Source organism: Bufo bufo, chromosome 5 (genome assembly GCF_905171765.1).
Source record: "Bufo bufo chromosome 5, aBufBuf1.1, whole genome shotgun sequence".
Classification (NCBI taxonomy): domain Eukaryota; kingdom Metazoa; phylum Chordata; class Amphibia; order Anura; family Bufonidae; genus Bufo; species Bufo bufo.
In genome coordinates, this window is record NC_053393.1 from 216,976,087 (window position 1) to 217,002,770 (window position 26,684).

The following is a 26,684-nucleotide window of genomic DNA, read 5'->3' on the forward strand; positions in this document are numbered from 1 at the left end:
TAAGCAGACAACGCGCTAAACATACAGGAAATAGAGAAGTTCAAGTATATTTTATTTGAGGTGGGAGATGTACCACAATACATTATTGCCAAAAATTCACTGGTACAAAAAAAAAAAAATAAAGAATAAATTGTTTTTGACATCACTATAAATTAGTTATACAGTACTCATTAAATTCAGAACTTCCACTCGCATTTTGTATTCTTTGTAGCTAAAAATTGCGCCAGTATTAAAAATTCCTGAAGAAGATAAGGCATGGGCTGCAAGAAGAGGTAGCTGGTCCATCAGGGGATTTCCATTTCTCTCTCAATACCCACATATTTCAGAGCATCAGCTTGGCTATATCTGCAATGAAAACAATAAATTTTTATATTTGTAGTAACGTTAGCATTTGTGTAGAACAGTGGTCACCAAACTTTTGCTGGTTTTCAGCCTCATTAAGCATAATGATATGACATCCCTCTTGCCACAAATACAAAATAGATCCTGCTGCTGCCAAGTGCCATATGCAGAATACCAAAACCACTGGTTGTGAACAGAGGTGTAAAACTGGTCCCACTTCTGATGGATATTGAGCAGCAGTTTAAAGCAGGTAACAGCAGGGTGTGAAAGAAGTGGGCTGCTACCATGAACAGTGATCTTCGGTCAAACTTGCAAATTGACTGAAAATAAAGGTCAGTTTCTAAAAAAGTTACATCATTCAAGAACACTTATGCAAGTCCATAGTGTATTTCCAAGGTCTCGGTAGCTTGACTGTCCAGAAAAGGTTTAAGTGAATAAAAATGACCTTGCTCCTACTTGTCGTGGTTTAAACTTGTACACCACTCATACGAGAATAAGTCAGAGACATGTGAGGCTTTCCCAGCATTGCTAAACCTGACATATGCTGAATTTACCCAATGGCTCAAATTTTCCCGACTGGGGCCAAAAAACAACACTATTTGGCCTTTGGAGGGACATTTATGAAGACTGGCGTATGGGCACACCAATCTTGATATCCCTGCACTGGCATGAGATGAGCCTAATTTATTAAGTGGCGGATGCCTCTTAATAAATTAGGTTCATCTCCACCCTGCCATGCTCCATTAACTGAAGTCTATGCCAGGTACAGGCTGGCGTAGACTTCAGCTATAACTTACACCACTTTCTGGCAAAAGTTATAATAAATCCCATTTACTTACATCATGCTAATTATTAAAACACCACACCAACCTGTAATCAAAGAACAGTTCTTCACCCGTCTGGATGGCTCTTTTAGCAAATATGCCTATTCTATGGTCTCCATTAACCATCATTACTGAAATAGGAAAAAAAAAGGCTCTAATAAAATATGCCATCCTCTTATAGACAACTTCAATAACCCCCATTTAAGATGTTGCTGTGCCTCCTACATTACATTCATTACCTTTTGCATAGCAGTTTGGATTCACAGAGTGGTTTGCAAAACGAATTTTGTTGCCTTTGCGAGTTGCATCAACTACAAAATCTAAAATGAACAAAAAAACAAAAACAATGAACTTTAAGCAGTTTTCTTGCTCTTGTTAAAGACTACTAGGGAATAACAACTGCATTGTAAGTGTCTGAAAAAAACGTACAGAAATACATTAGACTTTTTGTAACGGTCTGGGCATTATCAACGGAGTGAATTTGGTATAAAAAAAGGTTGGCACATCCCTGGGCACTAGATCGGATTGCATGTACTGTATGTGTGTGTTTATTAGATGCTCACTGAGAACCAGAGATCACTTGGCCTTTATATTTACAACCATGCATGCACAAGATGAAACCATGAGGCTCATGTTGGCTAGTGATGATCCCACCATGTACACTGGCTTCTGATATACATTAGCTTTACCTATAGGTTGACCTGGGTAAGGAAAATTTGGGCTACACTGCAACTGGGGTCATTTGGCCCCTTCCCGAATAGGACATACCTGTATGTTGACATTATGTGTAATTACCCATACCTCAGCATACATTTACCTGTGCCATTCGCTGCAGGTGTCAGTTCATACATACAGTTGACACCCTGTTTCAACTTCAGGGGTGGGAGTTAACTCAAAACTTGGCCGCTGCCTTCTCAAAACAGCTAATAGGCGGAGGTCCTGGGTGTCAGACCCCCACTGATCAGATATTGGAAAACCTCTTAACATCTCTGTCCCTACACTATATTAAGAGTAAACCCAAAGAAAGTTACATTTTAAGACTTTTATAAATGCTCCTATCCAGTGAAAAGGAGTGGAGAGGAGCGATTTCACCAATGACTCTTTACAGGTGCATAGTATATGTTAGAACTTACCATTGTTCAAGTTAAAGAGGAAGCTGCACATGTATTTATCATATACTTTCCCCCTTCGATCTGCTTCATCCTGAGATATGATCTGAAAGCAAACATTTAACAGTTATTGACCAGCCTAGACACCATCCTATGGAATACTCCAGGCTAAAAATTATTTTTATTTTTTTCTGCCCTAACAAACAGCAATTCCCACTCTAGCAGAATCAACATCACAATACAGCACAGGAATAAAGGTGCAAATACAGATTAGATAAAGGCTGGCTGAACCCGGCAGATTCAGCAGGACAAGTAGACCATCGGTATTTCAATCCTCCCCAATGGCATTTGTCATGAGAAAGAAGGATAGGACATGTTGGACTTCTAAATGCTCAATCCTGTGTTCTAATGGGACGTGTCTGGCAGTGGCTTACTGACTACATGCATGCCAAAACGAGTGCGCATGTGCATGGCGATAAAGGGTTAGGAGGAAAATCAGTTAGTGAACAAGCATTTAGCTTACAGCCATTGGATGTATGGGCAGCTTATAGCCTTCCTTAATCAGAGCATGAAAGTTTGTGAACCCTTCAGAATTTTTTATATTTCTGCATACATTTGACCTAAAAAACTACATCAGCTTTCCATGCAAGTCCTAAAAGTAGATAAAGATAACCAAATCAAACAAATGATTCAAAACTATCAGACTCGTTTATTTGTTGAGAAAAATGATCCAATATCACATGTCTGAGTGGCAAAAGTATGTGAACCTTTAGAATTAGCAAGGAAGTGGAGTCAGGTGTTTTATTTAAAGAACAAGGATCTATCAAAAATCTGATATTTACAACACGTTTGTGGAAGTGTATCATGGCACGAACAAATGAGATTTCGGAGGACCTCAGAAGAAGAGTTGTTGATGCTCAGCAGGCTGGAAAAGGTTACAAAACTCTCTAAAAAGTTTTGACTCCACCAGAAGTAAATTCAAGACCATTATTCCCCTCTCCAGGGGTGGTGAACCAACAAGTAATTGAGTTCACTACCAGGACGACACTGAACAATGGTGTGCTTGGAATCATTCCAAGGAGAAAGACACTGCTCTCTGTGCTGCTCATCTGTAGTTTGCTAAAGATCACTTGGACAAGCCAGAATGCTATTGGAACTATGTATGGACAGATAAGACCAAAAGATAACTTTTTAGCTTAAATTAGAAGAGTTATGATTAGAGAAAAGAAAACACTGCATTTCAGCATCAAGTCGTTATCCCATCTTTGAGACATGGTGCTGGTAGTTTCATGGTTTGTGCCTGTTTTGCTGAATCAGGTCCATGACTGCTTGTCCTCACTGATGGAACAATTAATTCTTTATGTCAGGACATCTGTCTGTGAGCTGAATCTGAAGAGAACATGGGTCATGCAGCAAGACAACAACCTTAAGCACACAAGTCAATCAACCAAAGAATGGTTAAAGGAGGATAAAAGTTTTGGAATGGCAAAGTCATAGTCCCGACCTTAATCTAATAGAAATGTTGTGGAAGGACCTGAAATGGGTAGGTTCATGGGAGTACACCTATCAACATAAAAGAATTGAATCGATTTTGTACGGCGAAATGGGCCAAAATGCCTCCAAGCCGATGTGCTGGACTAATACACAATTACCAGAAAGGTTTAGGTGCAGTTATTGCTGCACAAGAGGGTCACACTAGATCCTGAAAGCAATGGTTCACATACTTTACACACTCACAGACATGTGATATGGGATCATTTCCCTCAATAAATAAGTGACTAAGTCTAACATTGTTTGATTTATCTTTATCTCTTTTTAGGACTTGAGTGAAAATCTGATGTACTTTTACGTCAAATGTATGCAGAAATATAGATCATTTTGAAGGGTTCATAAACTTGCAAGCACCACTGTAAAATAAAGAAGAGTGCCTGTTTCGGGCACTTATTTCCCTGCCCCTGAACTGGTCTCTAAATTGAGAAATCCGTACACAGGCAGAGAGAGATGAGATGCGGCTGCAGCATCTAGTGTTTGGATCTCACCCCAGAGCTGGATTATATTACAACTAATAATCTAACTCTGGGGTGAGATAAACCACTTTGAAGCTTCAGCCACATCTCACCTCTCTGACTTCTTTCTGCTCCCTTCTCCATAGACTACAGTGGGCTCTGTACAAACTTCTGTGTCCGGTTTTCATCAGGTAATTCAGAGACCGTGAACAGAGCTAGGGCAGGGAGAAGGGAAATAAGCGCAGGTCACTATTTTCACCCTACTGCATTATGAAATTTAAAGAAATTTATGCTTTAAGACTTATTTGTGAGCCATTCTCAACATACCTCTCCACAGTACTCTGAGATAAACTCATTCTTCTGTACAGGATCTTTGATGAAGATTCCCCATCCGGCCACATCAGAGGGTGCCAAAAGCAAATGCTAAGGAAACAGGATATGTTAAGTTGCTTAGGCTGAACGGGTAATGCCATGAAGTAAAATTGCAATGCAAGAAAGGATATATGAATTTAGTTGTTGGTGCATAATATGACATTGCAATTCACAATATCAACCTCACTGCGGCAAAGCAGTTCACAGCCGCAAGACAGACATTCAAGTGCGTGAACATAGCAAGCATAAGCCGCAAACCAAAAATAAGAAAAAATAAAAACCACAAAACTGCACCTACTGCAAGGCACTCATTCAATGCCAAGAAATGGAAAACATGAGGAGTAGAGGATTAATGAGACCTGTTTTCACATGGTTACGGCTCATGATTGTTGTGGGAGGAATGCAGTTTGAAATGGCCAGCTCACGCTCTGCACCGTTCCTGATGTCAAAGCAGCCATACCGCCCACTCACGTGCATCTATTCCAAAGACTCAAGAGGCCTTACCTAGGAATTCTGCCTCTTTGCCAATATTGGACCATATCAGTCTGCAGAATCAAGTGTTATTGGAAAGGAGGGGGGCAAACAAAGACAGGGTATTTGTTACATTCCTCTCACCCAAGAGAAAGGCAACATTACTTATATGTGACAAATGTCAATAATTCAATGTACGGTCTCCAAGGGTACAGTATAACCAATGATAGCACGGAGGAGCCCCTAAAACAAACCATCCCCTCGGATAGAGCTGCTTATGACACGCTGGAGGAAAATAAGGCATCTCTTGACTACAATGTTAAACGGTCATAGACAGATAGAAGACTGAGCGCAGAAAAAGACCAGCTGATCCCTCTAATCCGCCCTTACATTTTTATGAAATATGTAAAAATACTACCTTACATGAAGAGCAATGCTACATGGGCATATTGATCACCATAACACCAGCACTACCTTTATACTGAATGTATATATCTACTGTAATTTGGTCAAAAGCCATAAATGCTGTGTCATGTGCACTGGTCCTCATGTCTGACACTACACTTAGGGTACTTTCACATAGCGGCAGGCAGTTCCGGCAATCCGGACGCAAACGAATGCATTTGTGAGACGGATCCGGATCCTTCTGACATATGCATTGCAATATCGGATCCGTCTCTCCGGTGTCATCTGGAAAAACAGATCTGGTATTAATTTATTTTCCATTTTTAAAGGTCTGTGCATGCGCAGACCGGAAAGACGGATCCGTTTTGCCGGAACACTTAATGCCGGATTCGGCACTAATACACTTCAATGTAAATTAATGCCGGATCCGGCATGTGATCAGTATTTTTGGCTGGAGAGAAAACTGCAGCATGCTGCGGTATTTTCTCTGTCCAAAAAACGTAAGAGGGACCGAACTGATGCATCCTGAACGGAATGCTCTCCATTCAGAATGCATTAGGATAATGATCAGTTTTTTTCTGGTATTGAGCTCCTGTGACGGAACTCAATACCGGGAAAAGAAAAACGCTAGTGTGAAAGTACCCTAAGTCTTCGTTCACATTATGTTTGGGGAAAGCTCCAGGAGAACAAGCTAAACATGTTGATAGTCAGAGGCCAAAAGAGTCAACTGGTATATTAAAAAAAATAAAAAGTACGCTATGCTAGACAACGATATCCAGTTTAAAAAAAGCATGCGTGTAACACAGAGGTTTATAAAGACTGGCGATTCTAACGTTGGTCTTGCTCTCCAGTGCGATGGCACAATAAGCACCAAAATTATCAAGAGGAGAATGCTACTTGATAATCGCTACACATCTCGACTGGTCAATGCGCCAGAATCTGAATGCTATGACAGCAAGTAGCTAGTATAAACTGGTAATGGTAAATGTTATTAGGCCACTTGGGCCCCTTCAACGTTTTTACAAAAATGGCGAGCGTGGCACAGAAGGGGCGAGAAATCTAAAATTTCTGTGCAAAACGGGGCTTGTGCAGAAATTTTACTTTTTAGCAACACAATTCAGGAGCAGAGAGTTTGATAAATCCCCATGTTTTTTTTTTATTTATTTTTTATTAAGGGCGACGGATGCCACTGTATGGCAGCCATCGGAGGCATTCATTTAACGTATACATCCTAGTGTATACATTGACTGGATGCCATACCATGATGTAAACAAGCCACAGATGTTTCATATGCCATTCAATAAGACGTTAGTTGCAGGCCACGTTTTCTGATGTAAATTATGCTAAATGTGTTGGGCAAAAAGGCCCCATGCCCCCCTCCCCCCCCCTTTTTAAGTGCTGTGAGCACAGGAAAAATCTCAACCATTTGCACAATTGATGGTTGCGCAGAATTTTCTGGTGTACAACTTTAGTAAATATGTGGTAACGTGTAGGTCAATTATTTAACAATTCTGGGACACAAGTCATAATTTCTGCTTCAAGGCGATACAAACCCTAACAAGACATTCTACTACGCTCTTTCCTCACTTGTGCTGTTGCCAAAAGTGCCCTTATCATGAGAAACTGCATATTTTCCCAGTAGTCAACTGACAAAGAAAAGAGGGAGGCGCACAGTCAGGATCCGCCATGTCATTGTGCTCAACCATTTATCGCCTCTCATTAAAGTAGTTGTCCCTTCTGGACATTTAAGACATATCTACAGGACAGGCCATAAATGTCCGAAAGAAGCGGGTCCCAGGAGGAGGGAACTGCACCTATCTCAAGAACGGAACCCCAGCCAAATAGGTGGGCTTTGTTATTTTTGGAACAACCCCTTTAATACTGACCGACAGGCTGACAAGGCTCCCCTGACACTGCCCCCTCTCATGTCCTTTTCAGTTGGATACAGGGCACTGGCTTTCATTACAGAGAACCTTTTTCTTGCAGTCAGGGATTAAGCTGCTGAGAGCTGTACCTCAATAACATAAATGAGTAAGACATTAGGCAAGTGACCCTGACCTTTTTGGATCCTCGCTGAATGCTGCAATTCTTGCACGACACATTTTTGCTGTCCCAGTGATCAGCAGCACCGCAGGTCAGACACAAGTCCGGGTCACACTCCCGCACAGCGAGGTAACATGGGCATTGCTTGGTGTTACACTGTGCTTTACAACGACATCCTGGGAACCTGTTTTGGCCTTTATATATAAAGAGAGAGACGGTGTGACATGTAGACAGCAAATCCTAAAAGCACATCTTTAAAGTTTGCTTTGAACCTTTAACTTACACTCAGAGCTGCACTGACAGAACTTCTCACAGAAATTCTGTGCAATCACACAGGGGCAAGAGCCATCGCAGGGCTGGCGAGGGTGGTCACAAGGCTGATAATTGTAAACGTGATTAGAGGAACCATCTGCAAAAACACAAATAAATTGTAAAGATACAATGTCATGTGAAGAATAAATCATTTTCATCTTTGAATTAAACAATTTATATAAAAGAGGGTGGTGCTGCCCTAGCTTTACGCAGTACGTTTTCTTCTATAATTCTCTCGTTTTCCAGTTAACATGTACAGTATAACTGGCTGAATGGCATCTTTCGGTGCCTAAGGGCGGCAGAGCATTAAGAAGGATGCCATGTATGACAAGATTGCCTTTACTAATAAAACAGTCCAGGGCATGTTCACAAATGCGTTGGAGGCTTCATTGCTGATTCTGCCAAAAAGAGGACAAAAGTCCAACTGAACAGACCTCATTATAGTCAATGCGATCTGTGTGGCTCCGTTGGTTTCAGCAATGTGCCGGATCCGAACAACAGAAATGAGTAGGGGTGATGGCCTTATAGCAATTTCCTGATAATAATCTGGCAGAATGTTAAAGGTCTGGGCTACAAATATTAGCAGGTGGAAGACACAACTCTTTCACAGTATAAGCATATAAATAACAAAAACTTAACCAAAGGCTCAAATAATACAAACACACCTTTTTTCAACTGGATCTTCCTGCAGTGAGCGGCCCACAACCTGCAAGAATGAACAATTCTGTATTAAATTATAAATAATAAAGTTAAAAAAAATTATAAAAGGGATGTATGGCACCGACACCGAGAGAACCAAATGTGTCAGTTTTGTTTTCTAGACTAAAGGCAGTCACTTAATTTACCTTTGATCTAATTGGATAAGTTATCTAATATTTTTAGTTTGAAACAAATCCTTACCACTGAACAAATGAAACTATCTTAAAGGCTATGGACACTTTCGGGGCAGTTTTTATGATTGCATTTTACTCATTTTAGGCAAAAAATTTAATTTGGTGTTCATTAAAAATTTTTGAGTACAACTGTCATATTTTTTCCCCCCCATATTTTGATAAAGGTGATTAGTATCACCTTAGTGGCCATCTTCAAATTTTATATTAATTGTTCCTAAACCCATGTCCTCCATAGCGCCTATTTTCACCTTACCCTAAAAGTGGGTTGCTAGGAGAGGTTCGTCTATCTGCTGGAGGACGGGAGACGCACGAGCAGGCTGCCCTGCTATGTGTGTGCGCGTTCATGATATTCTAACCCCCAGGCGTTCCCATGGTGACGGGGACGCTTGCCTGGGGGTTAGAATATACCATCGGATCTGAGTTTTCACGATCTCAGTCACTCTCCGTCACCATGGGAACGCCTGGGGGCTAGAATATACAGGGCATTGTGTAACTTTAATCATCGCTCATCTCTTTACTTTGATACCTTACTCTCATCTCCGGTAACAGCAGGCAGCGCTCACTCACTGACATCACGCGCCTGCGCTGCCTAGTGGGAGGAGCAGGCACGTGACGTCAGTGAGTGAGCACCGCCCGCACTGCATGCTGTTACCGGAGCCAAGAGTAAGGTATCAAATTAAAGAGATGAGCGATGATTAAAGTTAGTTACAGATTACAGTTATTAAATGTACTCCTGTGAGCGTCGGGGAGGGGGATCTGTGGATGTTACTTTTTAGGGGGGAGGAGGGGGGGGTCTGTGGATGGCACTTTTTAGGGGAGGGGGATGTTCCTAAAGTTTATGTAATAGCAGGAGGGGGAGCGTGTTTAAGTGTGGAGAGCACATATTGGTTGAGGTGAAGAAGCTAGTGCATGAGGAGCTCAATGCATTGTGGGTAGGGAGAGCAGGCTGGATTAGCTTCAGGATGAGTCATCAGGGGCCATCTTAACTGAATAAGGAAATTGCAGTTTTGTGCAGACTGGTTGCTAAGGGCTGGATCTTATGAAATATGGGGTAAGTCAGTCTAATAGTTAGTGATTCTGGAATATCACGGTAATAGTAACTACATATATGAAAATTGAAATTAGGGTCCAAAGGTGACAGTTATCCTTTAAGCCATTTTTGAGATAGGGGTTAAGATCAGTCTATTTGCAGAGTATCACTTCTTGATGTGAAGGCTTATCTCTGATCTTCTGACCTCATAAACACTCATTTAAGACATATTCTTATCAGTTAGGCCTCTTGCACACGAACGTATTTTCTTTCCGTGTCAGTCCCGTTTTTTTTGGGCGGACCGTATACGGAACCATTCATTTCAATGGGTTTGCAAAAAAACAGAAGTTACTCCGTGTGCATTCCGCAAAAAAAATAGAACATGTCCTATTATTGTCCGCATTATGGACAAGGATAGTACTGTTCTATTAGGGGCCAGCTGTTCTGTTCCGCAAAATACGGAATGCACACGGATGTCATCCGTATTTTATGCTGATTTTTTTTTTTTCCGGACCGCAAAATACATACGGTCGTGTGCAAGAGGCCCTAGATAAGAGTTTAGCTATGAGAGTTTAGGTGAGGAGATCAGAGATAAGGCTTAACATGAGCCTTCTGAGAAGTGGATACTCTGCAAACAGACTAATTATTAAACCCTGTATCTCAAACGGTTGAAAATTTTCATAAAGACCAAGTTAAAAAATGATTTTTAGCCCAAAAGGAGTAAAATGCAATCATAGAAAATTGTCTCAAAAGGGGTCCATAACCCTTAACTATATTAAATATTTTGTTACAATTCCCCTAGTTAATGACGTGTGTCCCTACACAGTCCAACACTGACCAATTAGTGTTGGTAGTGTCCGACTGTATGGACAATACATGCCCTACTGACAAGGGGAATAATGCCCAGTTGTCAATGTATCCATACACTTCCAGGAGGAATAACAGAGGGACAGCAGAATGCAGAGTTCTAAGAAGAAGAAAGAGTCACTACAGCATTGTTATTTCAATGGAACACAAGTGCGTCCAAAAAACTGGATTTTTGTACTTACCGTAAAATCCTTTTCTCGTAGGATGTATTGGGGGACACAGCACCCTAGGTATATGCCCAGCTACCACTAGATAACAGAAAAGTTGGTTCCGCCCAGGTGGGCTATACCCTCTCCACAGCCACTAGGCTGTTCAGTTTGTACCAATAGAAGTAGGAGAGAGAAACAAAAGCGAAGAACCAACATGTCCTAGACCGGGGAATGAAACGAGAACAGCAGCCCGGTGACAGGAAGAGACAAGAAAACAAAGGGAGGGATCTGTGTGTCCCCCCCCCCCCCCCCCCCCAATGCATCCTACGAGAAAAGGATTTTACGGTGAGTACTAAAATCCAGTTTTCTCATGAATGGCATTAGGGGACACAGCACCATGGGACGTCCCAAAGCAGTTCCCGAGGGTGGGATTGGAAAGTCATGCAAAAAGTCGGGTGCATAGGTGCAGGACAACCATGTGACCCAACAGGACCCAGCATGAAATGGTCCCAAGGAAAAAAATGGGAGACCGTAAGGATCCAAAAGGGCAAGTGCCTGGGAAAAAGGCCTGCCAGAAGGAACAAGGAAAACACCCAGCTCCACCCAAGGTGAGAGAAATATAGCGCTAGAGGACAGGAAGCAAGGCAGATGTTCTGCAAGAGAACTAGGAGGTAAACAAGACTGCACTAGAAAGCCTGAGTAAGGATCTGGAAGAACCAGGGCCCCCCTGAAGAAACAGGGGAGTAGTACTGCCACGTGTGTTGGTAACAACCTAGCTCTCTGCCTAGAGAAGGATGCTGCAAGATGAGAATCCATAAGAGAAAAAATGAAATGAATCCACCAAAAGGAGAAAAAATAAATAAAAAAATAACAATCGGCCATGGTTGACTAACCAGCCCAAGCGTAGTGACTAGCAACTGTATAACGATGTCACGGAAGGGGCAGGAAAAGCAGCCTGGATCCTGCAACGGAAACGCTAGACATCCATACGTTAGAAGGGATGCAGAAGACGCCTGAGAAAACCGGGCGGGACTACACAGAATTGTAGAAACCAGCTTCCACCCAGCACACTGAAACCACCAGGGAAGTGAAAGGAAACCGACAGGTGCAGACGATGGCAAGGCCCAAAGGAACCACCCTTGTGTCCTGTAGCACAACTAATCAGAGAACATAAGGGGGTACAAGGAACACCCGGACCATGAGTAAACTACAGGGCCCAAGTCCGATACTCGAGCAAGCAGTTTCGCTCAGTAGCCCTGACACAGCCATATCAGAGAGGGCGTCCAACAATGACAGTTGTCTTTGACCACCGAGAGATTCTGTATGGTGGAGAACCTCCAGCGATGACCCAAAAACTCCAGTCAAGGCTGGTGCAGACAATACTTCGTACCCCTGCAGGATAGAAGATCCAGTGGCGATTGCTGTAAATTACCAGAAATAGGCCACTCCGTGAAAAGAAAGCAGAGAGACAATAACAACGCGAGTACTCCACAACATGGGGAAACACGGCTGTGCAGCATGCAGTAGTACTTTACAGGGTTGAACAGGAGCAAACCTAGCACAAAACCAACAACCACCTGCCCATGGTGAAGGGAGTGTGGTTGGTTGTGGACCACCCTGGTCAGATCTGAAAAAGCCAGCCATACACTGGATCTAACAGTCCATAGTCCAAGAAGGGGGAAAACTGGACCTCCCCTGTGAGACATGGTTACCAGGTACATGCTGTAATCAGGATGGTAAGTTGTAGACAGTGCCTTGAGAAGGTAGTCACGGGGTGCTAGATGCGTGTTATAACCAGAAAGGAGGAATGAATACAGCGACTAGGGATGGAAACACCCAGTAATACAGAAACTGTATGGGCCAGAGATTGCAGTCATAGGGGCCAGCACCTGGGATAACTGCAATACTTGACTATAATATAATAGGGGTAAAGTGGCTGCACATTACACTCTATGAGAATGGAAACAGAGCCACGGCATCCGGGAATGCTACAGTATCTGGCGATGGTACAAGCACTGTACCTTTAAGACAGAAATACGGCTGTGTAGCGCAGAGGTAAAACCAGACAGGTAAAATGGGTACAGCACCTGGAGGTGGTAGAGGTACTCCAGTTGAAAGGGGAGCAACGTGGCTGCATGGTGCACCCTAGAATCCGAGAGGTGCAACGGCAAACCGCATTAGAAAGGGACCTATACTGCGCCCAGGCCTTCATATCTCGCCTGGAAAGTGGGGAAATAGGGGCCACCATGGAACACCATAGAGCCAGACAGGAGGAATGGATACATCACCTGGAGATGATGCAGGTACTCTATCTATGAGGGAGCAAGATGGCTGCTTGGTGCACATTAGAACCAGGAAGGCGCCAATGCTACGGCAATGGAAGTGGCTTCAATAATCTCACCGGGAAAGGGAGAGATAGGACCACATGGAACACCAAAGAGCCAGACAAGAGTAATGGCTACAACATCAGGAGATGGTGCAGGTACTCTACCTATGAAGGAAGGAAAGTGGCTGCTTGGTGCACATCATAATCAGATAGGTGCAATGGTCATGTCAAACGAAGTTAGCCTCTATATCTCGCCAGGTAAGGGAGAAATAGGGCCGCATGGTACTCCATAGAGCCAGACAGGAGTAATGGCTACAGCATCTGCTGTACCTATGAAGGAAGCAAAGTGGCTGCGTAGTGCACACTATGGCCAGGCGGGTACAATTGCAACAGTAATTGAAAATGGCCTCTATATCTCACCTGGGAAGGGACCCCCTATAATGAGACTACGTGGTGCACACCAGCACCAGAATGCGTAGAATAGAACCAGAAAAGTCTGTCGTGATACAGCCATTGGCAGAAGTACTAGTAACCCCCTGTTAAGGGGAAGGCGTATGTACCGGAGACCCCACGTAGGTGTGCTGGCATGCCAAACACTGACGACGTCTGACTTGCCTGCAAGTACCCCCCTGAAGAAAGGGGATTGCCATCCAAAATCCACTAGAGGGGATACCAAGCATGTTTCTTTTAGGGGAGGTTCCTCCGTGGACGTTTGTCTTAGACCACTCAGAGAGATTCTGTCGGGTGGAAGACCGCCTGATGCTCTGTTCCGAGGGTATCGGTGCAGAGGTGTCCCCAAAGGCAACTGATGGTGTGGCAGGTAAGGGTCCATCACCAGCCTCAGGCATGTCCCGGGGATGACCCGAGGGAGTGCCATCCGCAAGGATGTTCTGTAAAATACTCCTTGGGGAACCCGGTGTCTAAGCGTAAGCGCGCCCCATCCTTTGCGGAGAAGACCCTGTGGAGGGTAGAGGTAGCCGCAACTTGGACAGATAGCGGTTCAGCGACTCAACCAGCGATTGGGAGAGGCTGGCAAGGTTCCCCAAGGCTTGGGGAAGTGAGGCGGCCCAATCAGGAGGGGCCGACACAGCGGAGGGGGCCAAGGGCGTCATGAGGGGGTCTGGGGTCAAAAATGAGAGATTATCCTACCAGACCCCAGGTGCGGTGTGCCAAGATGCTCTGCCCCCTTTAGAGAAGTCCGCGCTTGCCGGGAGTGAGAGCCCCTCCCGCGGGAAAGGAGGATCCGGCCTGAAGCCCGAGAGAAAAAAAAAAAAGAGGCGGTACCAAGCAGGAAGGGGCAGGACCAAGCGACCCGAAAAAAAAAAAAAGAGCTGAAGCCCAGGGAAAAAAAAGAGGGGTGGGGTCAGGCGGAAGGGCGTGGCCAAACGGGCCAAAAAAAAAAAAAAAAGGGCCCTAAATTAAATGCTGTGGCCGGCCTGGAGCTCCGGTAGCCATCGCAGGGAGCCCCCCCACCTCAGAAAATGATGCAGGGCCCAGTGGGGAGCCCCCTGGAGTAGCGATACTAGTACCCCCCACGGAGTGAGAAAACGGGGCTAAGGTAAGTTTCAAAGGCCAGGATTGAGACCCCCTGCATGGTGCACCCTGGTGAGGGCCCCCCAGTAGAGAAAAGGCCCCAACGACAGACGCCTGGCTATGAGGAAGATGGTCAATATGACCAAGACCTGTTAGCTGGAGCCCCTCAGGTGGCATGGGGGGGGGACACACGTGGGAATGCCAGCAAGCCACTGCAGATGCAGTAATGGGGACTGGGTGACCGGCGAGTTACCGAAGTACACGCCTGCAGGGGGTGCAACTAAAGTGGCAGCCCACGATGGAGCACCCCGCCTGCAGCAGGTGAAAACCTGCAGAAGAGAGAAAGAATTAAGATGAAAAAATAAAAAAGGAAAATAGCAGCAAGACCTGCAGGAAAAAAGCAGGTCAGGTCTGCCTCCTACAGACACTAGACTAAAAAGGAATAGCCTAGTGGCTGTGGAGAGGGTATAAGCCCACCTGGGCGGAGCCAACTTTTCTGTTATCTAGTGTCGCCTCCTAGTGGTAGCTGGGCATATACCCATAGTGCTGTGTAGCCCAATGCCATTGACGAGAAACAGACATTTCAGGACTCCCCACAACGTCCTCCAATTTGGATTGGTAGACTTAATAATAAACAGAAATCCTTTACATCTAATGGGATGTTCACATCTACTTTGTGCTGTATGTCAAGCGAATAAATTTTTAAACAGAAAAAAAACGTACAGAAACGTATGTCTTGACGTACCTATAGACTGTTTACGTTTCTGTACTTTTTTTGCAGGACAGAATAACGTAGCATACCACGCTTTTCTATCATGAAAAAAAAAAAAGAAAGAAGATAAGAGACAATTAAGTATACTTTTTTTTGTACAGTGTAGTGAATGTGAGAACTTCTTTTTATACACCAAATCTAAAAAAAAAAAAAAAAGGTTTCACAATGTTAAAAAACAAAAAAACGAACTGAAATGTATTGAAACGTATGTACATGCAGCAAACGTATACGTAAAAAAGGATAACCACAAAATGGCATACATTTGTATACTTTTTGTTACTGTATTCCGAAACGTATCTACTTGACATATAGCAAAAACTAGATGTGAACAGGCCCTAAAGGAAATGTAAGCTAATAAGTTACATCTCATTGGCAGCTACAAAAAAGCCTATAAATCTTCAGCAGAATAAAACAAAAATTAGGACCTGTGTTTCCGTTTCTTCTTCCTTGGCGGTGTATCTACATCCTCAGCAAGAACTGGAGCAATAATATTAGATTCCTTTACCCTGAACTCATACACCTGTAATACAGTCAGTCAGTTTACAAAACAAGCTCAAAATGACATTACCAAATACTTTAAGATAGATAGCATAGTCAATATTGATTACCTCTCCTAATCTCTGGGAGTACTTCATGGTGCCATCTAAGAGGGCTATGGCTAAGGGTCCTTTTAAATGGGCAGATTTCTGCCCCTAACGAGCTCCGATCGAGGATATAGCAAGTCAATCGCTGCTCGTTTTAGGACCTTCTACACACGCAGATCGTTGCCCAAACGACTCCAGGAGCAATCCCTACCTTTGATAGTTTGTAAGGCCGTTCATTTCTATTATTATCAGCAGCACATCCCCGGTTGTACATATAGATGTGCTGCTGAAAAACTTTTAGAAGCCGCATAAAAAATGTGATCGGTTGACTATGTGATCAGCCGAGAGTTTGCAAAGGGCAATGAGCAGATATATCACCAACCTTCTGGGAGACATCTGCCAATACAGCATTGCTGTACCAAGTTGAAGGCCTGTAGAATTACCTGTCGACACGTCTTTGAACCAATCAACCTTGCAATTGCACAGAAGTTGTCATAGTAGGTGCCAATGAGAACTCTAAACAGTGAGGCTTCTGCTCCACTCCAATCGACGTTTTCTGGGGCCTCGATATTTGGCTTTATTTTGACTGGTGTTTGGCAACGAGAGTTTGCTTCTGTAGATTAACAGAGAGACAAATGCAATTTGATAACAAGCCACAGTGATCAACTCAAAATCTTAACTTAAAGGGGTATTCTCATCTTACACATTTATGGCACAAAGGTCTGATAGTTGAAGGGGTTCTGGATAGATCATCAGCATCTGACCGATGGGGGTCCGACATCTGGGACCCCCGCTGATCAACTGTTTGGGAAGGCAGCGGCGCTCCAGGAGCGCCACAGCCTTCTCACGTCATGACTAGTATCAACTGACCTGGGCGGGGCTAAACTCTGTTCATTTGAATGGAGCTTAGCCGCACCCAGGCCAGTTGATATTAGTCGTGACGTCACTGGGCCTGCGGTAAACAGTGAGAAGGCCACGGCGCTACTGGAGCGCCGCTGCCTTCTCAAACAGTTGATTGGCGGGGATCCCGGGTGTCGGACCAGAGGATAGATCATCCGTTTAAACAAACTGCAGAACCCCTTTAAGGATCCCACTTCTGAAACCCACAAATGTCTCCAGAAAGGAGGTTCCACAACCTGCCTGGTGCCATGGCCATACAGGACTTTTTCTGGGGCACCCTGTTCCACACTTTAATGAAGTGGTGGTCAAGCATCCTCCCACTCCATTCAACTCTAATGGACTGCCAGAGACATCCAGGCAAGAGCGATAATCAAGTCAATTACCAGAGGAGCTTGAGGTCTCGTCTTTCTTTTCTTCTTCTTCTTTATCATTGCTCTCTCCACTGGTTTCAGTTCCAGCCTCCCTGTCACTATCTGTGTCTTTTGCTTCTGAAACGTTAACTGTTGGTGTGCTAGGCCTGCTGGTGCTATTAGGAAGTCTACCTCTTCGGCGACCACCAGGACGCTTGGGTGGTGTTTTTATCCTCTCTGCTGTTAATGCAGCAGCAAATTCTCTTGCTCCCTCCTAAAAGAAAAATACGCATTTTTGACTGTAGGGAAATGCTCAGCAAATGGCCATCTATGTTCATATATTCAGGCGCTCAATACATGGCTTTGGATGAACATTAGAACCAAATAGCTAACAAAATCAGCTTACCAAAAGTTGGTAACAGTTGGGTCCACAAGGTTTCCCATCGTTTGCACCTTCGTTATTTTTTCTTTTGTACGTATTGGGAGTGGCATGAAAAGCTTTACATAAAACACAAAAAGAAAATATGAAATAAAAAAAATAATTGTACACTTATAAAGTATGTGTAGTTCTAAAGATAAAACACTAACAAAAAAAACTGAGACGGTTGTACACCACTGTTAGAGTGGTATTATGGTTTTAATGATTACATTTATTAATTTAGAGAATAGGAAGTTGAACAGTTTTCTAATATACATATATTTGAAATTTTGCTTGCATATCTTTATTATACCCATACAGCCTTTCCCTAAAAAACACAAAGGAAAAAAAATAAAAAAAAAATAATAATACCTGTAACAGTATCTCATCATGTCTGTCAATGTGTGTGTAGAAACAGATGTGTGTGTTGTGTTTTTTTGCAGCAACAAGACATCACATAGGGACAGGCGGCCATTTTAAAATAAATATTCCACCACTAGTCCTATTTACGTATCACATACATGCATCCTGTGTGCTGACACAGCAGGTGTCAAATAACATTGCTGTTATACGAGATGAAGGGCGTCACATGACTGATGCCATGCTTCAGTTAGGCCATTGATACATTGCACAGGACTGATACAGGGGCTATACCATTTTACTGCATACAGGGGTCAACAACCTCATAACAAAGGTTTGTATGCAGAATTTTAAATACATGTATATTACAAAATTGTATGATTTCCTATTATTTGAACAAATAAAATAAAAAATTTTAGTTGGAAAATCGGTCTAACCGGCTACAGGTTAGGAGGGAGTCTAGTTTTCCAGTAGCCATGACCATGTGTAAAGCCATCAGGCTGAAGCTGCCTACACTTCCTTTAAAAAAGGACTTGCCACCACTATGGTTCCAACAGAAGCTGGATGCACCTTTGGATATACAGGCAGTTTTCACAGCAAGTACATATAACCACATGAATGTTGTACAATTTTAATTGTATGGCATGCAGAGACATGGCCACTTCTCTCACAGAGGTGAGTGGACACAAAGCTCTCCAGACCCAGGAAGAATACATACCAGGCAATGGCTGATTGAACATGTTGCTTTGCTGTCAAATGCATTCACTTATACCTCATGCACACGACCGTTCCATTTTTGCGGTCCGCAAAAAACGGAAGCCGCCCGTGTGCCTTCCACAATTTGCGGAATGGGCGGCCCATTGTAGAAATGCCTATTCTTGTCTGCAAAACGGACAAGAATAGGACATGTTCTATTTTTTTGGCGGGGCCACTGAACGGAGCAACGGATGCAGACAGCACACGGAGTGCTGTCCGCATCTTTTGCGGCCCCATTGAAGTGAATGGGTCCGCACCCGAGCCGCAGTTTTTGCGGCTCTGATGCGGACCCGAACAACGGTCGTGTGCATGAGGCCTTATACTGACAAGCATGAAGCCATCTTTCGTTAACAAACAATACATCAATTGGATATGAACTTACGATGTAAAAAGCAGTCATACTTGAAACATCGCCTACAGAACAAGGTGTGAAATGAATGTAGGCTCTGCTCCCTTTGCACAGACTTTGCATTTGGTCCATCGATATTTGGAGTGCATTCTGGAGGTAGAGCTCCTGGCAACTGTTGCTCTGTTAATTCTTTGTATCTAACAGGAATAAGAAACACAATGTAAAATTCAACGTTTAAAAGCAATGTCTAAGTCAGTGTTTCCCAACCAGTGTGCCTCCAGCTGTTGCAAAACTACAACTCCCAGCATGCCCGCACAGCCAAAGGCTGTCTGGGCATGCTGGGAGTTGTAGTTTTGCAACAGCTGGAGGCACACTGGTTGGGAAACACTGGTCTAAGTAATATTGCCACCAATGAAAATGATGTACTTATTTACAATAGATTAGGTTACTTTCACACTAGCACCTAGATTCAAGTATTCGGTTCCAGCATAGAACAAAATACCAGAATCGCCAGATCAAGCAAATGTTGGACGCCGCTGTCGTCTATTCACTATAATAGGGTCCGTTTGGTTCGGCATGAGAACCAGAATTTTGATGGACGAAATACCAGTGCACAGAGCTGTATTTCATCCTGCCAGAACTTGCCGCAGATGTGCAGGTGGATTTTGACCACACACAACCTATGTGCAAAATATACATTACCTAACTCTGATAAATCCTGTTATTATAACACATATATAAACATAGCAAGTCTTACTTTTCTTTTAATTCCTCGGTTGTTCCCTTATCAGGAAACATGGACGATATTGCTTCAAAGATTTTATCTGAAGGAAATTTCCGTGGCAGACGAGCCACCTTGTCTGCAAGGCAATAAAGATTAGATTTTAATCAGGACATTTTGGGGGATTAATAAGATAAGTCACAAATAGTATTCTATTTACCATCCATACTGTCATCATCATCATCCTTTTCTTTGTCCTCATGTTCGTCATCCTGATTGTCCTCTCCGTCATCATCATCTTCATAATCGCTGTACTGACTGAGTGCGTTCACCAGCTCTACAAATATTTCATCATTGATAAAGCCGCACTCTGTAAGAATAAAAACCCCAGATTGATCACGTAAGCATCTTGTCCAAAGATATTAAACTTCTGAAAAATATGGTCACTCCCAAAAAGGAGATTTGATGTTTCATTGTGAAGGATCTTTTCTGGTTCTGAAGATTTTATCACCTTGCCCATATGGTAGCTTTCACAATACAATCATTGGCACACAAAAGTAAAGCAAGTGCTTTAAGGGGTTTACCCATCTAAGACATTGATGGTATGTCACTGGGATATGCCATCAATGTCAGACAGGAGCAGGTCCCAGAAGTGGGACTGGACCTATCTCCAGAATCGGTTCCCCGGAGGGAAGGAGAAAGCACTGCGCAAGCGCAGTCACCCTGTCAGCCGATGTACATGGGCCTTAGCACACCTGTAAGACCACATCGTGACCAAATGTCTTTAATGATAATCCAATAACTAAAAATACCCATTAAAATGTCATTTGATTATATACAGATGGGGATGGGAAAGAGGTCCCGTGCACACAGTTAAAAAACAATAGTTTTAACTTATGAGAATATATTCTTTCATGATGTTTTGATGTGTTTGCATGCTATTAGTTTACGACATGATCCTATTCGAGAGTAGGTTGCATGGCACAACTTGACATATAGGGATGGGATTTGTGGTAGTGGAAGCTACAAAAGTAAGGCCTCTTTCACACATCCTTATCAGCGATGACATCTGTGACAATATGGTCAGCGATTCATCTGTGAAGAGGTCTGCGAAAGATTTTTATTTTGTCCATGTGTCCATTTTTTGCCCTCCGCGTGTCATTTGTATTCACTGCCAGACTGAAAATTTGTTTCCAGTGCATCTCCCACATTTGCTCTTTGAAAAACATGGACCAAAAAAGGATGGTACATGGACCGTTTTCACAGTCCCATAGACTGTAGTGTCACCACACTCTGTGGAAAACCACTGATGTGCGAATACACACATTAAAGTCAGTGGGTTCATGTGCTGCCCGTGGAGGCCACACATCTGCGAGTCAGACATGTGAAAGAGGCCTTAGGGTCCATTCACACGTTCATAATTCTGGCTCCACATCAGTTCTGCAATTATGCAGAATGGGTGCGAACCGATTCATTTCAATGGGGCCGCAAAAGATTTAGACAGCACGCAGTTACGTTCTGCGGCCCTGCAAAAAAAAAAAAAAAGATAGAGCATGTCCTATTCTTGTCCACAATCGCGGACAAGATTATGCATTTCTATCTAGGGCCGGCCATGTGCGGTCCACAAAATGCGGAAAACACGGCTGGTATCAGTGTTTTGCAGATCTGCAATTTGCAGACCACAAAACACTTAGACGCCTGAATGGACCCTAAGTCTGAGCATTCAGATTTAATTCCCCCCCATCAGAAGTATCATACGTTGTAAGCACTAAGGCCCCTTGCAGACGAGCGTGTCCGGATTAGGTCCGGATGAGTAGGTACCCAATTGCAGTCAGTTTTGACTACGATTGCATTCCGTTGTTCAGTTTTTATCGGGTGGGTGCAATCCGTTTTTCACGCGCGTGATAAAAAACTGAATGTGGTACCCAGACCCGAACTTCTTCACAGAAGTTCAGGTTTGGGTTCAAGGTTGTGTAGATTGTATTATATTCCCTTATAACATGGTAATAAGGGGAAATAATAGCATTCTAAATACAGAATGCATAGTACAATAGGGCTGGAGGGGTTAAAAAAATTTACAAAATTAACTCACCTTAATCCACTTGTTCGAGCAGCCGGCTTCTCTTCTGTCTTGTTCTGTGAGGAATAGGACCTTTGATGACATCACTGCGTTCATCACATGGTCCATCACACGATCTTTTACCATGGTGATGGATCATGTGACGGACCATGTGATGATCGCAGTGACGTCATCAAAAGGTCCTATTGCTCACAGATGAAGACAGAAGAGATGCCGGCTGCGCGAACAAGTGGATTAAGGAGAGTTAAATAAAAAAATAATAATAATAATAATAATAATAATAAATTAACTCCTCCAGCCCTATTGTACTATGCATTCTGTATGCAGAATGCTATTATTTTCATGTTTATTTCATGGTTATTTTCATTATTTAACATGGTTATAAGGGAAAATAATAAAGATCGGGTCCCCATCCCGATCGTCTCCTAGAAACCGTGCGTGAAAATCGCATTGCATCCGCACTTGCTTGCAATTTTCATGCAGCCCCATTCACTTCTATGGGGCCTGCGTTGCGTGAAAAACGCACAAAATAGAGCATGCTGCGATTTTCACGCAACGCACAAGTGATGCGTGAAAATCACTGCTCATGTGCACAGCCCCATAGAAATGAATGGGTCCGGATTCAGTGCGGGTGCAATGCGTTCAACTCACGCATTGCACCCGCGCGGAAAACTCGCCCGTGTGAAAGGGGCCTAAGGGTACGACCATATGACCAGGTTTCTGCATGCAGTTTTAGAAGCCAAAATCAGGAGTGGATCATAAAAGGGAGAACGTATAAAGGCCAGATATAACTTCTCTTTTTTGAATTCACTCCAGGTTTTGGCTTCCAAATCTGAATGCAGAAACGTGACCACATGGCCGAACCCTTACTGTCAAACAAATTACAATTGCTGGCATTGTGCCAGATTATGGCATAAGGCTGTCCCAATATTGCATTAATCATTTCCATCCACACCCATATAGGTCTCTCCCTATTACACAGAATGAAGATTGGGTGAGCGATACGCTGACACGCTATATTAGTTGAAAACCTCAAGTCACTAACCCTTTCCTGAGGGTGCACCCATTTATATAAAAAAAGACCCCGTGCTTTGCTTTACATTGCTGTTTTCCCACCGGCTCTGCCAGGCTCATGGTCATTACAGAATCAGAGGTTTGTATGGCTGCCAAGAGATTTGGCTGGAAACACAACGTGTCCGCTAACAGCTGTAAACTAGCAATTACCAGCCAGACAAACAAAAGATTTCAATCAAGGACATAAATATCGCAGATATCCAAAAATGGACCCGTCCCCTAGCAAAAGGAGAGGAACACACAATGGGCCCCATGTAGAAAAACTAGTGCCGACAAGATGTGGAGTCGTTACCCATTGAAACCAATTAGATTCTGCTTTCTTTGTGATACAGATAAAAATAAATAAATAATATAATATAATATTATAATATAATATAATATATATATATATATATATATATATATATATATATATATATATATATATATATAGAGCCAGTTTTTCTATGCCACGGCTCTGCCTTGTCTGCATTAAGCGCTACATGAAGCCCACTGCGACCAGACCCCCCCCCCCCCCCCCCCCCTTACCTTCACCTCATTAGGGTCCATTCACACGTCCGTTGTTTCTTTCCTGATCTGTTCCGTTTTTTTGCGGAACAGATCTGGACCAGATCTGTACCCATTCATTTTCAATGGGTCCTGAAAAAAAAATCTGATATTGAGCTGTCCGATTTTTTTCAGGACCCATTGAAAATGAATGGGTACAGATCTGGTCCAGATCTGTTCCGCAAAAAACGGAACAAATCAGGAAAGAAACAACGGACGTGTGTATGGACCCTAACTCAGCCACAAAATAAAACGGACAGCAACCACATACGTTAATCAGCAGTCTAATTTACTAATGATCCTACCCCTGTCTCCATGAACCTTTCCATCATAGTTCTTAATTAGTTCTTCAATAAATGTCCCATCCTGATCCAGTACCTCATCTCCCATGTAAGGAATGTTATGCAGCACCGTTTCATCTTCTACCTGGAAAAAAAAAAAAGATGTCAGAAGATTACACAACTAAGCATTCATGGGGTTGTCCCACAAAAATATTCTACATTTTCAAACAAGCAGCTGGATCTGAATACTTTTGCAATTGCATGTAATTAAAAATGTTGTATGGTCAGTGAGCTATTCAATAAACTGTACGTACACGCTTAGTTCTATTCCGTCACCAACCGTATCTGCAGTCAGAAGCTGCGACAGTAATGCCTCATTCACACATCAGTGTTTGGTCAGTGATTTCCATCAGTGGTTGTGAGCCAAAACCAGGACTGGAGCCTCCACAGACATAAGGTATAAGGGAAAGATCTGCACCTGTTCTGTGTTTAGAGACGCACCTGGTTTTGGCTCAAAATCACAGATCGAATACTGATGTGTGAATGAGGCTTTAGGCCGAATGCACACGGCCGTGAGCTGAACTGTGATAGGGATAGAGCTGCAGCAGAAAGGATATGCCCCTGAACTGTGATAGGGATACAGCTGCCGCAGAATGGATATGCCCCTGAACTGTGATAGGGATAGAGCTGCCGCAGAATGGACACACCCCTGAACTGTGATAGGGATAGAGCTGCCGCAGAATGGACACACCCCTGAACTGTGATAGGGATAGAGCTGCAGCAGAAAGGATATACCCCTGAACTGTGATAGGGATAGAGCTGCAGCAGAAAGGACACGCCCCTGAACTGTGATAGAGTTGCAGCAGAAAGGACACGCCCCTTGAACTGCAAGCTTGAAATAAATCTAGCAGAGCAATAAATGGGGGATCTCTGGACCTATTAGGGGTACAGGGCTCATCTTGGCTTTGTTAGAAAGAGAATGTTATATAATATAGGATGTCTGGTGTTCAATTTTTACATTTAAAACAGGGTATAACCTTTTTATAATGAGGCCATACTTATCCATAATTACCTTTGTACTTTTTTTTTTATTTTTTTTTTTTACAGATATTACATGGGTACCATGTTTGTACCAGTGCCAAATGTTTTTATGGCACACTGAGGTGTTTCAAAAGTGTTATATAGATGACGCCATATTAGTATGGGGAGATCTAGAATAGAAACGGATACTATTTTCCAGCATGAATCATGAGAGACATAGATAATTCATATGCAACTTACCATAAAATTTTGCTGGAGGGTAGACCATGAATACATGATGGGCACAGAGGCTACAGCGTTAAGTGTTTTAAGAGGGATGACTTGTTTTGGAAAATCAAAATCACTAGTCACAGAGCACTAAAATATTAAAAAAGACAACAGAAAATTAAAAAAGCAAAAAAACTAAATTACAGATGAAAGTTTCATTTTTCCAACAAAAGCATTCTGTTTAAGTGCAACATATTATAGACACTATAGGGTGCATTCACATGACCGTCTAAATGGATCCGCATCCGTTCCGCAAATTCATTTCAATGGGGCCGCAAAAGATGCAGACAGCACACCGTGTGCTGTCCGCATCCGCTGTTCAGTTCCGTGGCCCCGCAAAAAAGATAGAGCATGTCCTATTCTTGTCCACAACCGCGGACAAGAATAGGACATTCTCTATATAGCGCTGGCCATGTGCGGTCCGTAAATGGCAGAACGCACACGGCTGGTACCCGTGTTTTGCGGATCCGCTATTCGCGGACCGCAAAACACAGTCGTGTGAATGCACCCTTAGGGTCTATTTAGACGACCGTATTAGAAGCACATGGAAGCTCTCCTGTGTGCTTCCAGGTCTGTGCCGCAAAAGACGGGACATGTCCTATCTTTGGCCAGAACATGTGGAATGCGGACCCTTTGAAGTCATTAAGCTAATAGAGCCTAAAGGGCTCGTTCCCATGTCTAGTAACCTGATCCGCCAGGGCATTGCCGGATTCTTTCATTCACTGCCAGGGTTGCATCATACCAAACAAAAAAATAGTCAGCTTAGAACTTGGATAATGCTATTTTATATTGACCACCAGTTACCTCTACATCCATACATTGAATGACAAGAAACTAGCTAGTAAATTATAAATTCACCGTAGGTCCTTGAAGGGGTCCTCTGGAAAAAATGATTATTTTTTTTTTAAATTGCCAGAAAACTGCCTCTCCAAACAGAATATTCATACTTACCTGCTCCCTGCCACTCCAGTCCTCTGTGCTGCCTCCACTCTGTCCATGGTCACATGCTCCACTGCAGCCAATCACTGGCTTTAGCAGTGACATTCTGCTTGTGGCCAAGACTGAAGCAGCGGGGAGCAGATAAATAAGAATCTTGTGTTTAAAGAGGAAGGCTGCAGGCAATTGCTATATAAAAACAAAAAACAAAACAAAGAACCCCTTTAAGCTCTTCACCTCAAAAACCTGGTAGGACCTTTTTCTTCAGTAAAGGCTCTTCCACACAGGCTGGTGATCAGGCTAACGAAGCTTCATTGCCAATTACTGCCCCATGTTAACCACCTCAGCCCCCAGTGCTTAAACACCCTGAAAGACCAGGCCACTTTTTACACTTCTGACCTACACTACTTTCACCATTTATTGCTCGGTCATGCAACTTACCACCCAAATGAATTTTACCTCCTTTTCTTCTCACTAATAGAGCTTTCATTTGGTGGTATTTCATTGCTGCTGACATTTTTTACTTTTTTTGTTATTAATTGAAATTTAACGATTTTTTTGCAAAAA

At 43.2% G+C, this 26,684-nt stretch overlaps 1 protein-coding gene across 3 annotated transcripts in view; it reads right to left on the reverse strand.

Annotated features, from left to right (window-relative positions):
- Positions 1-31: 31 nt before the first annotated feature.
- EZH2 (enhancer of zeste 2 polycomb repressive complex 2 subunit) overlaps positions 32-26,684 on the reverse strand; it is a 52,910-nt gene continuing 26,257 nt past the window's right edge. For 2 of the 3 annotated variants that reach the window (XM_040432723.1, XM_040432722.1), the window contains exons 4-20: positions 25,155-25,271; positions 23,898-24,018; positions 20,113-20,262; positions 19,929-20,031; positions 19,205-19,368; positions 17,695-17,786; positions 17,322-17,562; positions 16,482-16,651; positions 15,880-15,974; positions 8,550-8,590; positions 7,856-7,981; positions 7,588-7,766; positions 4,609-4,704; positions 2,300-2,381; positions 1,406-1,486; positions 1,213-1,297; positions 32-345 (exon numbers count right to left, since the gene is read on the reverse strand). In XM_040432723.1, coding sequence (XP_040288657.1) covers positions 285-345; positions 1,213-1,297; positions 1,406-1,486; positions 2,300-2,381; positions 4,609-4,704; positions 7,588-7,766; positions 7,856-7,981; positions 8,550-8,590; positions 15,880-15,974; positions 16,482-16,651; positions 17,322-17,562; positions 17,695-17,786; positions 19,205-19,368; positions 19,929-20,031; positions 20,113-20,262; positions 23,898-24,018; positions 25,155-25,271 — 2,004 coding nt within the window. In that variant the 3' untranslated portion in view covers positions 32-284. The remainder of the gene's footprint in view (positions 346-1,212; positions 1,298-1,405; positions 1,487-2,299; positions 2,382-4,608; positions 4,705-7,587; positions 7,767-7,855; positions 7,982-8,549; positions 8,591-15,879; positions 15,975-16,481; positions 16,652-17,321; positions 17,563-17,694; positions 17,787-19,204; positions 19,369-19,928; positions 20,032-20,112; positions 20,263-23,897; positions 24,019-25,154; positions 25,272-26,684) is intronic. The other variant, XM_040432724.1, reaches the window with a different exon arrangement.